We start from the raw sequence: 13,578 nt of genomic DNA, 5'->3' as shown, positions 1-13,578 counted from the left end.
TGGATGGAAGATTCTGATTTAAAACAACACCTGCTTCTGTAATACAGTGGTGCCCCGGAGGCTGATGTTAATCCATTCCATTGAAATCGCTGCTTAGCTAAAATATCGTCTTGCGAAAAGCTTTTCCCCATTGGAATGCATTGAAATTCGTTTAATGCGTTCCAATGGGGAAAACAGTGGTCGTTTTGTGAAAATCGCCCATAGGAAAGCCATTTTGCAGAGCCGCCAATCAGCTGTAAAAATCGTCGTCTTGCGAAGCAACGGTTCCGTCTTGCAAAGCACAGACCAAAACATCGTCCAGCAGAAATCACCCATAGGAAACACTGTTTTGCGAAGCGCAATGGCGATCTCAAAATCTCATTGTCATGCGGGGTAATCGTCATCGTTTTGTGGGGTAATTGTCTAGCGAGGTACCACTGTACATTGTTACTGGATGCTAGCCTACAACTTCTTTAGGATGAATACAAGTCTACAGGAATTAATCGAAACTGTTGTTCACCTATCCCGCTGCATCTGTGTCATACAACTAGTTCAACAGCTCAGCAAAAACAAACAGTGGTCAATCAAATCAATATCTTGTACCCAATAAGATAATCATTTCCAAGTGGAACTGACAAGATCACTGTCTGGAGATTCGTGCAGTTCATTTCCGCTACCAACTATGGTTATTTATTTGTCATTCTCTTGTTTCACCACCAGTATCCATCTGAGGTAGAGTAAGCAGTGACTTAACACAAAGCAATTATGTTAATTGTTATAACACAAATGAACATACAGCAGCACACAGTTAGAATTACAAAAATATGTAGAACCACAAAATAGAAGCCATTATTCAACACTGTGTTTTGTCATTCAAGCCGCTAAATTGGTTGGACACAAACAGAAAGGGGAGGAAGGGGGTACACTTTCTATGAGATAATTCTGGAAAGAAAGTTAAGAGAAGGTTTTAAAGCCATATTATCTGATTTTAAAATAACTAGGTGGTCCCCATTCAGGGCCTCCTTGTTCCTGTTGTTGACTTCAATTCTGTCCCATTATGACACAGAATGAAAGAAATTATTAGCAGGGTAGCTCTTCAAGCTGTGCAGCAGCAGACTGGTGTTAAAATCACATTCAAGTCCTCACTCTAATTAGCACCTGCAGGCATGACTTCCAGCTAAAATGCTATTTCTTAAATACAACCGCAGCTCACTATCATACTTTCTTCAACAATAACACATAGAAAAAAACTATCCCTGTATTTGTATTATTTTTAGGTTTCATATACTTTCGTATTTTCAGACATTCAACATAATTCATATTCATTAAAGGTTTTTTTTTAAATTATCTCTGTATTATCCAAAGCAAAATAAGATAAAATAAAATTTATTGTGCTCCTAAGAGGATTAAAAAAAACACAAACATTAAACTTACATTAAAAGGGGGAAAGTCCTTATGCTACCATTATTTATTTCACATTTAAGAGCAGATAATGGTACAACCTGACAGCACTTGGTGAAATTCCCAACACTGATGCTCTTCAACTGCCTTTTACTAGCTGGGAATATTTATTAAAATGTTCTGGCTTTGTGTTTCAGCATTAGTGGGGCTGCCATAAGTGGCCAGGAATTCCGAATGAGCAAGCAAGCAGACTGGTGGAGGAAGGTAGCCTCTTCCTCCAGGAAGGACAGAAGTCTATGTTCCTTTTGTGCTACCCTACAGCAAACTACAGTCGTGCCCTGCTGGATGATTACCCCACGCTACGGCAAATCTGCTTTATGTTGACATTTTTGCAATCGCTTTTGCGATCGCAAAACGATGTTTAAATGGGGTTTTTTCACTGTGTGATGATCGGTTCCCTGCTTCAGGAACTGATTTTCGCTTTACGATGGTCAGCAAACAGCTGATCGTCGGGTTTCAAAATGGCCACCGGCTGAAGAAAATGGCCCCCCGCTGTTTTCTAGGACTGATTCCTCACTTTACAGGCACTGAAAATGGCCGCCGTATGGAGGATCTTCGCTGGACGAGCAGGTATTCAGCCCATTGGAACGCACTGAACAGTTTTCAATGTGTTTTAATGGGTTTTTTAATTTCGTTTGACGATGTTTTCGCTCTACAGCAATTTCGCTGGAACAAATTAACATCATCAAGAGAGGCACCACTGTAGTAAGAAAAGCTGCAGAGCAGTAAATTTTCAGGACTTGTTTTACCAGGTGAAGTTGCTCTATAGCAGGAGTCTCCAACCCCCGGTCTGTAGCCCTAGAAGGACCGGCCCACCGGGACAGATGAGCTGATGAGCAGGAGGTGAGCGGTGAGCGAAGCTCCGCCTCCTGTCATCACACTCCTATTAGGTTCTAACGCCGCTGTTGATCTGACAGGAGGCGGAGCTTCGCTCCCTGCTCCCCTCCTGCTTCTGCTAGATCATGTGGCATTAGAACCTAATAGGAGCCTGTGCTCCTATTAAGTTCTAAGCTGCTGCTGATCTAACAGGAGGTGGAGCTCTAATGGCAGCTCACCTCCTGCTCGCCACAAGTACCCCTCCCTGGTCCTTGGGAGAATGGTCTTCAACTAAGCAGCAGTGACAGAAAAGTTCTTCTCCCATGTCCCCCACCAAGTGCACCTGCGAGGGTGGCAAGACTGAGAGAAAGGCCTCTCCTCGGTGATCTTAACCCCTGAGCAGGCTCTTAATGGGAGGCACGGTCCCTGAGACCGCTTGGATCCAAGATGTTGGCTTTATAGGTTAAAACCAGGAGTCTGAATTGTGCCTTCATGAACATGTTTTTTAGACTTTCTGAATGTTTCTGGTATTGTTTATTTAAAAATATTTTTATCCCAGCCTTTCTCCTTAAAAAGTACCCAAGGCAGCTGTTGCCCTTCCCAAAGTGACAGCCTTATACTTGAAACTACATGCCCATTAGCTTTCAATAGTTGTTCCACACCCCTGCATTTCATTCGCACATAGGTTAATTAAGGACTAAGCAATTTGCGTTAATATCCTTAAGTCAGGTAAAGGTAAAGGTTCCCCTTGACAATTTTTGTCCAGTCGTGGGGGCGGTGCTCATTCCTATTTCCAAGCCACACAGCCAGCGTTTTGTCCGAAGACAGTCATCCGTGGTCACATGCCCAGTGCGACTTAGACACGGAACACTGTTTACCTTCCCACCGAGGTGGTCCCTATTGATCTACTTGTATTTGCATGCTTTCAAACCGCTAGGTTGGCGGGAGCTGGGACAAGCGACGGGAGCTCACTCCCTCACGTGGATTCGATCTTACGACTGCTTGGTCTTCTGACCCTGCAGCACAGAGGTGTCTGCAGTTTAGCCCGCAGCGCCACCACATCCCCTTAAGTCAGACAGTACCTCAAATTAACTAAGGTTGCATATCTGAAGTTTGAAAACTCTTGCAACAAAACCAAGTTTCCCCTCCTTAGTATTATCATGTTAGTGCCAGCACCACAGCATACTACCCCAATGTGATGGAGGTAACTCAAGTTTTGAACTTAAGTGGGCCCTGGTTGAAAATATATGTAGTCATTCTTGACCGAGCTAGCATTTTCTGGCCATAAGGACCATAACAGCACAGTTGCATATGCCCGCTGTCTTCTGATTTGATTTGGCATTTCCCCCAATCTTTATTAGGGTGGTAAAAATGCAAGATATTTCCACACAAGTTAACAGAGCACATTTAGTGACTTCCAGCTCTGAGTCTGTGGGGGAACTTGAGAGAGTTATGGTGCTTTTGAAGAACATGAGGTAGTTTTGCCGCTGTCATCTCCCAATGAGTTCCCATGGATGAGTGAGGATTTGAATCCACGTCACGTGAGTCTTAAGACACTCTACTCACTTCACCACCATGGCTTTCTAGCCAGATAAACCACTGCCAAAATTTAAAGTGTGTTTTATATGGGGCTCTTGTCTTACATTAGCCATCTTCAACGGACATACAGTATCAAAATTATTTAGTTATTTAGTTAACACACGCCCAAATCTTATTAGGCAATTACTTTGTCTACCTGCACCTAATACTGTATGTGTTGTCTGCACTACTGCACTGGTTGTATTTCAAAAGGATGCCTCAAGAATGTACTGTTCTCAAAATATTTGTCATATTTCTAAATATGAAATACGAAAATAGTAGTACAAAGAGATTGAAATTGCCTTGAACAATGCCCAACCCACCATTCAGGTATAATCTCTTTCAACCTCACTCAGTATCAGGATAACAACGCTGTGCAGTTTATCTCTCCCTTACTAGCAAGGCATGCTTCAATATTTGATTGTCCTAATGCATAACCTACATTCTGGACATGAGGCTACCGTTAGAACAGAATATGGATAAACCAAAAGGTTTCCCATAAGCAAGAATATTATATAAGAATATTATATAAGGTCGTATTTCTTCTCTCTATCTGCTCAATCTTTATGCAGAACATATCATATGGAAAGCTGAATTAGATTCAGAAGGAGGACGACTGAACATTGGTAGAAGAAATGACAATAATCTAATATAAACTGCTGGCACCATGCAATCAGAAGAAAGCAGTAGGGATCTAACATTTGTATTTTGTTTTTACTCCAACTCACAGAATTCGCCAGGAAGAATTCTAGAGACAGGTACAAGCACACCTACATTTCACTTAGCTGGAAAACAGCATAGGTCAAAGGCTCTATGGCCTATCTATGGCCTGTCTTCTTGTTGAAAAAGGAAGCTGCCCCTGTGACACCTGGGACTCCTTGGGAAGTATACAGTGGAAACTCAACTTACGAATGTCCCTATCTACAAATATTTCGACTTACGAACTGCTCCGTTCACAAAATATTGTTTTGACTTGCGAATGGACCTTTGACTTACGAATGGAAAAAAGTGTTCTGTTTAAAAGGTGTTCTTCTGCACTTTTTTAAAGCTAAAAGGTGCTTGGTTTTGTTTAAAAGGTGCTTGGGTTAAAAGATCTTGTGTTTAGAAGGTGTTCCCTCCCCCCTCCCTCCTTTCCTGCGCTTTTTTTGATCTAAGTTCATCTTAGGTCAAAAGAAGAAAAAACAACTCCCCCTAGTGGTAGAGTACGGATTAACCGGCTTTGCTTTAGTTCCTATGGGAACTAATGTTTTGACGTACGAACCATGCCTTGACATAAGGACAAAAACCAGCCGGAATGGATTAATCGGTTTTCCGTGCATTCCTATGGGGAATTTTGCTTCGACCTATGAATGTTTCAATGAACGAACACCATTCTAATACAGATTAAGTTTGTAAGTCGAGGTTCCACTGTAGTTTCACTGCTCACTGAGCTCTATACAGGGCACTGCTAAAAGAGCTATATCTCCCAGGGAGACTTCAAGCTACTAGGTAGCACCAGGGCAGGCCAGAGCTTAGGCTGTGGAGAATTTTGAGCTACACCCTTTTCCAAGTGTGGAGTAGTAAATGTAGGGGTTTGTCAATAGGCTAGAACTCCTGGAATTCCACCTAGGGAATTCTTAGAGAATTCTGGAATTCAGGGTCCAAAACAGTTGAATGGCAAATCTCTAGAAAGCAGCAATGGCTTGAAACAACTTCAGATAAAGGTGAAAAAAAGAAATGTAAGAGCAAGGTGGCAGTTGAATATTAAGAGGTCAAAAACCACGTCCACATTACATAACTGTAGTGCTGACAATCAAGAAAGCAAAATTGTTAAAGATTTTCCGTACCTTGGTTCAATCATCAACTCAAATGGAAATTACAGCAAAGAAATCACAGCAAGACTGGGAAATGGATGGGTTACTATGAAAGAACTGAAAAAATCCTCAAGTGCAAGGTTGTGTCACAGGTGGCCAAGGTGAAGATTACCTATACTATATTGCTATGTACAGATGTGAAGGCTAGATAGTGAAGAAATCTATCAGGAAAAAAAAGATTCTTTTGAAGTGTGATGTTGGAGAAGAGCTTTGTGGATACTATAGCTCACCAGAAAGACAAGAACATGGGTTCTAGATCAAACTGAACTGGAACTCTCTCTAGGAGCAAAAATGATAAAACTGAGGCCATTGTATTTTTAGGCACATCATGAGAAATCAAGAACTCACTGGAAAAGACAATGATGCTGGTAAAAGTTGAAGGCAACAGGAAAAGCAGAAAACCAAATAAGAGATGGAGCGGACAATACAGGAAACTATAGCCTTGAGTTTGCAAGAACTGAGCAGGCTTGTTGACAATGGGACTTTCTGGAGGTAATTCATTCACAGAGCCACTATAACTCTGAAGGGGCTTGATGGCACACAATAACAATAAACATGGTAAGTATCTACAGGGCAATCTAAGGAAAATTCCGACGTATAACCAAAAGTTTAAAGAGCAAAATAAAGGGGAAACAGCACTGCCAAATCAACGCAAAGTCCTGGATTTCTGCACTGTCTCCTGAGGGCAGCTGTCATTTTTTCCCCACTCTAATGACAGAAAACTACGGTGTCAAAAGTAGCCAGGAAATCCGGTCTGTAGACAAAGACATTATCAACAGACTACTTTATTATGTCTATGTCCCTGGAGCATGCCAAGAAGTCAAAAGAAGAGAGGGATCTACTTTTCAATGCATTGCATACTGGGCTTTCATAACCCTTGGAAGCAGTGAAAATTTTTCATTATGTCTCTAAGGGTTCAGAGAAAGCCAAAGATTGGCCCTTCCCCACATTCTCTGAATGCGCTAGAAAAGAACATGGAAAAAGAGTAGCATCTGCCACTCTTTCGTTGTATAAAATGGAAGACTGCATCCACATCTCCTCTGTTCCTACCATTCTTTTTAATGTATCAGAGTCTCAGAGAAAAAACATCTATGTGTTGGGCAACCAGGGACAGGTGATCACATTAAAGCATGTGTGGTCACTGGTAGCTACCTGGCAACGATGTTTGTAGATTCTTGAACAGCACTGTTGTCAACAGGTAGCCATAAGCTGTTTGCTGTCTTTTAAAAATAAATTAGGGAGGAAAGTTGCTCTTGCACTAGAGAGGAATCCCATCTTTTCACAACTACGAGGGGGTAAGCATCCTATCAGAATGTTGGACACAAGATGGGTTAGCTTTCATGGTATTTACCACCTTCCAAAAACAAACAAACAAACAAAAGCATAAATATTCATTTCCTTGAGAGGCATAGCAGAAAATCACTCAGCCTCGAGAGTTTGATGAAAAGTAAAGACTGAGGAAGAATCACATTTTCTCTCAGTGACAAAGTAAGATGCTTTGAGTAGCAGGGGTTAGAAGCAATGAAATATCCAGGAAGCCAAAATGCTTATTAAGCTATTGTACCATGATCCCTCAAAGCTGAAGAATAAAAGTGGTTTTGCTGTACAACCTCCCATCAGTATAGAGACTGGAAAAAAATTAACATCCAACTCATGCTTATATATTGATATGATACTGCTGTTTTGGAAATCAGTTATAAACCTGCATTAAACTTGCAGTCCAGATTACTTAAATTACTTTATGTAAACGGAACATAAGTGAATGTCACTAGGAGTGTAGAACAGCTTTCAACACATGCTAACACACACACCTGACATCTGCACTAGCTCTTATACTTCACGCAGAAGATGTAGCTGCTGTGCAACCTAAATAGTGACCCTGCCCGAAATTCTGTCCTCTGAGGCGTCCCCTATGTGGTCCTTAACAAAGAAAGTTGTTCAAGACGGTCACAGTACGACGATGGAAAGGACTGCTACCAGAACATAATCCTGGGCAACTTAAAAGAGGAATTAAGATGGCAGATTGTGTAAGGTTAGTACACGATTTTAAAGACAAATGCTTGCCTCCAGCTGGTGTTTCCTGACTGACAAAGGAGTCTTTGCTTCAGCAGAGGTTTCTGTCAACAGAATAAGGAGGGAAGTAATTTGGGGATACTTCCACTCCTCTTCGCAACCCTCACATTGTGCTCCAAACATATCAAAACAGGTAAGACGGCAAAGGGGAACTGCCAAACATCGAGTCCCTGCTTGTTCCACTGATGAAAACCTCCACCACAGGAAGAGCCTTTCTTCAGTGGAACAACCATCTGGTTGCAACCCACATGCAGATGCCCGAGTCTGCTTATTTCTTTTAGCTACACCAGCCCCTGTATTTTCCATACCCAGAGATTCCACTGATGCCGACACTGAACAAGCAGTGTTTGCTAGCAGAAACGGCAGAAGAGTCATCCTGTTGGTTGTTTTTTTTTTCTGCAAGAGACTAAGCCCTGCAATACCGTAAAGGCCAACCAATATATTGTGGCTTAAGCTTTTCTGAGTGAAAGCCCAACTCATCAGACACATCTGACAAAATGGGCTTTGGCCCACCAAACTTGGTACTGCAATATATTTGTTAGTCTTTCAGTTGTTGTAAGTCATGTAATCAACTCCCTACAGTACAGTGCACCGTTCTGCAGGTCCTTATCAATAAAAATAAGCTTATAGAACTGTTCAACAGAAATTTAAAACAGTTATAACAACTTTTTAAAATGTCTCATGATTTTTCTGCTTACCATCATCCCAGCCCACGAGATCACCACTTTTACAGACTACCGTGCAACAGAATTCATGTTCACACTCTACTTCACTATTTTACAAATAAGTGAAATAGTCACTTGTAGGAAAATGTTATAATCCCAAATTCCAAATGATTTTTGCACATCCTTTGTTAGACTCACAATATCCCAAACCTCCAGGTTAATTTAAGTACGCTTTTAACATATTCAGAGATGCAATACCTTTTTGAGAAAGGAAGCTGCAATTCATGGTTGCTGTTTATTATCTACCGTTATTTAAAAAGTAGTATATCGTCAAGGCAGGCCTCACATCCAGAATGAAACTGCAAAGCCTGACCCAGCTATAAGCTTAGTGTAAGTTGTGAGCATGGCGACTTATGCCTAATTAGATGCAGCAAACCAGCGCATGAACCACTGTCTATGAAGTCATCAGCAGCAAAGACGTTGCACAGCTTTGCCATGTGATGCTGCATTTAGCAAAACTGATATTACCAAGTTTAAAAAGCTCCTTTTTCCTTACTTCAGAAAAATTTACTCTTTCCCCACCCTAGACTAACTGTCAAAACCTACTTCGATGGCACTGCTGCAGATTATGATAAAGCCACTTTTACTCACATATTCATGATTCTGTTAGTGAACAGTATATTTATAGGCTAATATTCAGAGCTGTTGCAAACATACACAATAAAACGAATGCTATTTATGTAGTAATTATTCATCTGGAACACTTAACATCTGCCCGCCTGCCTGTTCACATTTGTGTGAACATTTACAAACAGGGATGAGCAACCTGCAGCCTTCCAGGTGTTCAACTCCTATCCACCCCATCCAGCATAGCTAACTGTCGGGGATAATGGCAATTGTGTTCCAGCATCTGGACAACCACAGGTTCCTGCCTTAATCCACAACAACTTCCTCAAAATGCCCCATGTACCGTACTGGCTGAAGGAGCTTCCTGATTTCCCTCAGCTGAAAACCAAAATCTTTGCCATGGTCCACTGCATTCGTACAGTTATGCTGCTTCCTAGACCCCCCAAATCAAACAGCTTCTTCCTAGGGACGGGCCAAGGAATCATTATGAAAGACCAAGACAGTCTCGGATAAAACTGAAATGTCATTTCATATAGAGGAAATCACCCCTAAACCTTTTCTTTTCTTGCGTAACTAAATGGCTGCTAAACAGCCACAATTCACAAATCAGGCCAATTCAAAAAAGGAAAAAAAAAAGTTTGGTTATAATACTGAGCAATAAGGAGTCCCTCCCCCATTTCCCCCCCCCCGGAGAGGGGGGGGGGAATGATAGGGCCAAAATCCCATTTTCTCCTTCAAAATGGCCCGTGCCTCATCCACATTCTTTTCCTTTTTTTCTCCTGCAGTTGCCAAACGAAAGGCGTCATATGGCACAACTGAAGAGGCGAAGTCTAACCCAGAAACTGCAAGTCAACTTACCCTAAGCAACACTGCAGACAGTTTTTGCTCCATTTGCTTCAAACCCCACGGGGTGGAAATCCACTGCCAGTCTGCAATATTGTTGCATGATATATTAATAAGATCGTTTTTCCCCTCCTCATTGTGCCAACAAATGCCACGTTAAAACGAGTCATGGCAAATCTATGCTCAGTATCAGATTTGTGCATCTTTCAACATCTGCAAGACCAAAAAGGTCAAGGATTCCAACACATCCTTCCTTTTATTTTATAGCAGGGTTATACACAAAATGTAGTTATTAGTAAACAGGTGTGTGGCAACTGTTTCCTCTCTCTCTCTCTAAGAGGAACCCTTTTGGAAACCGACCCATTACACACATAAATTGTTGCGGGAACCTCTCAAAGCCAGCACAAAAGCTTCTCAAGAAATCTTCACTGGGTCCCGCCGGTTGCGTCCTGCCAAGGTTTAAAGGGATAAACCCGAGCATCTAGCTGTCTTAGAGGAGGAAGCAACACCTTAAGGCGCCAGCCTCAAATATGCTGGTGCATCCAGACCAGGAACATAGTTTACCATCCACACCTCCCCTGAACAAAAACCATCGCCTGCCTGCCAGCAATTCTACTGCCGGGGGGGGGGGGGAGTCAGGGCTCTCCCGGTTCTCCCAAGCACCAGGCAGGATCGACTCGCCTCCACTTTTCGGGGCCTCTCAAATCTGCCGGAGGAAATGACACAGCGGTGCTCGTCGCCAGCTGTCGGGCCGAGTTCCACATTCCCCTCGAGGCGCTCCGACACAAAGGCAGGAAGGCAGGCGGCTCTCTGGGGACGTGGCCCCCCCTGCTCCGCTCGCCGCCTGCCTAGCGGTCTCTTCCCCCCCCCCCTCCTCCACGTCCTTCAAGGCCTGGGCCGAGATCGTCCCGGGCTGAACTTGGCCGGGGCAGAAAGCTGCCCCGAAAACCACAACAACCCACGTAACACACACACAGAGATCCCTTCCCCTCTCCTGCTGCTCGGCCAGGCATGCCCCCCCCCGGCGTCACTGCCCCGAGTGGCGCAAAGGGAGAGGAAAAGGCGGCGCGGGCGGAGGAGGCAGCAGCCACGAAGCAACCCCCGCTGCCTATGGGGATCCCTTGGGGCGGGGAAGTGGGGGGGACCGGTCCGGAAAACCCAGAGCCTCGTCGCCCCTTCTCCTTCTGCCCTCCCTTCGGCGGGCCTTGCCAGCCTCGAAGCGGAAAGCGAGGCGCCGCTCCCCTCCTTCTGCCTCGCCGACAGCGAGCAACAAACTTTGGGAAGCGCTGGGAGACCCGGGGGGGGGGGGAGAAGAAAGAGCGGGCGGGCGGGCGGGGGGGATCCGGACCCTTCCTCCTCCTGCTCCTCCTCTTGCTCACCTTCCAGCCGGCGGAGCTGTTGCTGTCGCCCTTGTCCTTGAAGTAGGGCACGCTCTTGACCATCCACTCGTAGATCTGCGAGAGGGTGAGCCGCTTCTCCGGGGCGCTCTCGATGGCCTTGGTGATGAGGTCCGCGTACGACAAGTTGCCCCACGCGTTGCGGCGCGACGAGCTGCTCTTGCGCGGTCCCGCCACCGAGGCCAACGCCGGGCCGGACGCCGTCGGGGGCGGCGGCGGCGCCTGTTGCTGCTGCTGCGGCGGCGGGGGGTGCTGGAGGCACGGGAAGTCCCCGCACAGGCAGCCGCCCGGAGCCCCGAGGTCTCCCGCCCCGGCCGCCTCGAAGCCGTCGCCTCCGCCCGCCTCCAACAAGCTGAGCAGGTCCCCCCCGGGCGAGGAGGCGCAGAGGGGCCCCGCCGCCGCTACTCGCCCGCAGCGGGACGGGGAAGCGGCCCGGGCCGGCGTCGGAGTGGGCGTCTGTCCCGGGCTGGACGGGGCGAGCTCCGGCCGGGGCAGCGGCCAAGTGCAGGAGCGGGGCCGCGGGAGCGGCTGGAAGTCCGGGTCCGTCTCCACGGGCGAAGGCGGCTCGGCCATGGCGGGAAAGGCGCAGAAGAAGGACCAGCCGCCAAGGGAGACCCTCCGAGCGAGGCGGGCTGCAAGGGGCCGGGAGAGGTTCCCAGCGCTCGGCCTCCTCTCGGGTTCCGCGACAAGCAGCCGTCCGCCCCTTCCTCGCTCGCTCGCTCGCTCGCTCGCTCCCTGGCTGGCTGGCTGGGTAACTGGCGGGCAAGCAAGCGCCGACACTTACCAGCTCCCTCTCGGCGGCGCGGCCTGGCTGAGCCGCCGCCTCCGGAGCCGCCCCCTTTTGCTGGCGGCGCAGCGACGAGCGCGGACGGGGCCGCCCAATGGTCGTCCCGAAACGCCCCCGGAGGCGCTCGAGGGAGGCGGGGGCAGGCTGGGAGGAGGCGCCCTCGCCCGCCCGCCCGCCCGCCCGCTCGCTCCCAGCAGCGCCCTGCAGGAAAGGCCGTGGCGCTGCCTGGCCCGTCTCGCCTCCCTCGCCTTCGAAAGGGAAAGCGAAAAGCCGAGGGGCCCCCGCCGCCACAGCGCGCCAAGAGTGGTGGGGGGGGGGAGAGGACGAGGCTGGGCCGGGGACCCCCTGAAGGGCTGTTCCGTGTCAGGAACGCCTTCCCGGCCCTATGCTTTTCTCTCCTCTGAGAGTGTGTTTTTGGAGAGAGAGAGAGAGTGTGTGTGGGGGGGGGTGCTTCTTTCTACCCAGGCCTTGCGTTAGGGCGCACGGCGAGCCGTGTTCGCGTGAGAAAGAGCAGTGGGAGTGCGTTACGCGCGCGTCAGCGCAGGTGTGTGGCAGGCAGTGGGGTTTCGGGTGTGGTTGTGGTGAGCTGGGTAAGGCAGGATGCGCGGGTGGAGGGCGTAGCAGAAAGCACAACTGTGGCTATTCCGGGAGGAGGAGGAGGAGGACCAGGCTGCGCTGCTACTTAAAGTTCTGGGGGGGGGGGGGGTTGGTCCTCTTTCTGCAAATCTTATCAGTTTAAGAGCCTTACCGCACCTTAAAGGCGAAAAAGTGCCATGCCACATCACCTTTGGTGATCTGCAGCCCACTTCGTGAGATGCCGTGGTCATGAAACATGGTGCCACTGCCAGATAAAACAGGTTAGCCCTTCAGATGTGCCCCCAGACTCTTGGCTGTTTTCATTTCACACCCTGCTACAACCCAGGAAGTTTCTAACAGCAACGTTTTGGGTGGATTTCTTATAATTGAGAGTTATGTGCTTTTGTCTTCTAGCAGGAAAAGGGTTCTTCTCCCCCCCCCCCAAGTTAAGAGTTTAAAAGTTTCACAAGCACTTTTTAAAAACATGGATTAAAAATAGTTGTATGTTAATATGTGCATCAACATATCACAACAGTTAATACAATTATAATGAACCACTAAAACGATAAATAGAAGATCAATAGAAAAATAAAGCCCTAATACAGTATCTTGATCTAGAATCTGGAGGAGGGCTTCCTCAGAGGATATGAAATGCCAAATACCTTCACAGAGGAAAAGACATTCCATATAGCGGCCTTTGACTAAATGCAATAATCATTGATGTCATAATGACATTTCTTCTGATAATCAGGACTCATACATGTAAGACATGGGCCAAAATCCTGTTGCTTGGTGTAGTAAATCACAGATGAATCAGCGAGTCACCTCCTCCATAAATTCCATTGATCTGAATGGGCCTATTCAAACTGCAACTTATATTAAAGTAAGTTGCAGTTGTTGTTGTTTAGTCGTTAAATCGTGTC

General features: G+C 46.5%; 1 protein-coding gene across 1 annotated transcript in view; it reads right to left on the bottom strand.

Moving 5' to 3' along the window:
- Positions 1-12,070, bottom strand: part of FOXO1 (forkhead box O1) — a 60,091-nt gene extending 48,021 nt beyond the window's left edge. The window contains exon 1 of the mRNA XM_020788033.3: positions 11,275-12,070. Within this exon, the coding sequence (XP_020643692.3) occupies positions 11,275-11,865 (591 nt within the window). The 5' untranslated portion in view covers positions 11,866-12,070. The remainder of the gene's footprint in view (positions 1-11,274) is intronic.
- Between the last annotated feature and the right edge of the window lie 1,508 nt (positions 12,071-13,578).

The sequence above is a fragment of the Pogona vitticeps genome, chromosome 1, assembly GCF_051106095.1.
Source record: "Pogona vitticeps strain Pit_001003342236 chromosome 1, PviZW2.1, whole genome shotgun sequence".
NCBI classification, from domain to species: domain Eukaryota; kingdom Metazoa; phylum Chordata; class Lepidosauria; order Squamata; family Agamidae; genus Pogona; species Pogona vitticeps.
Note: the sequence above shows the minus strand (reverse complement) of the source record. Positions and strands in the feature narration are given on the sequence as shown.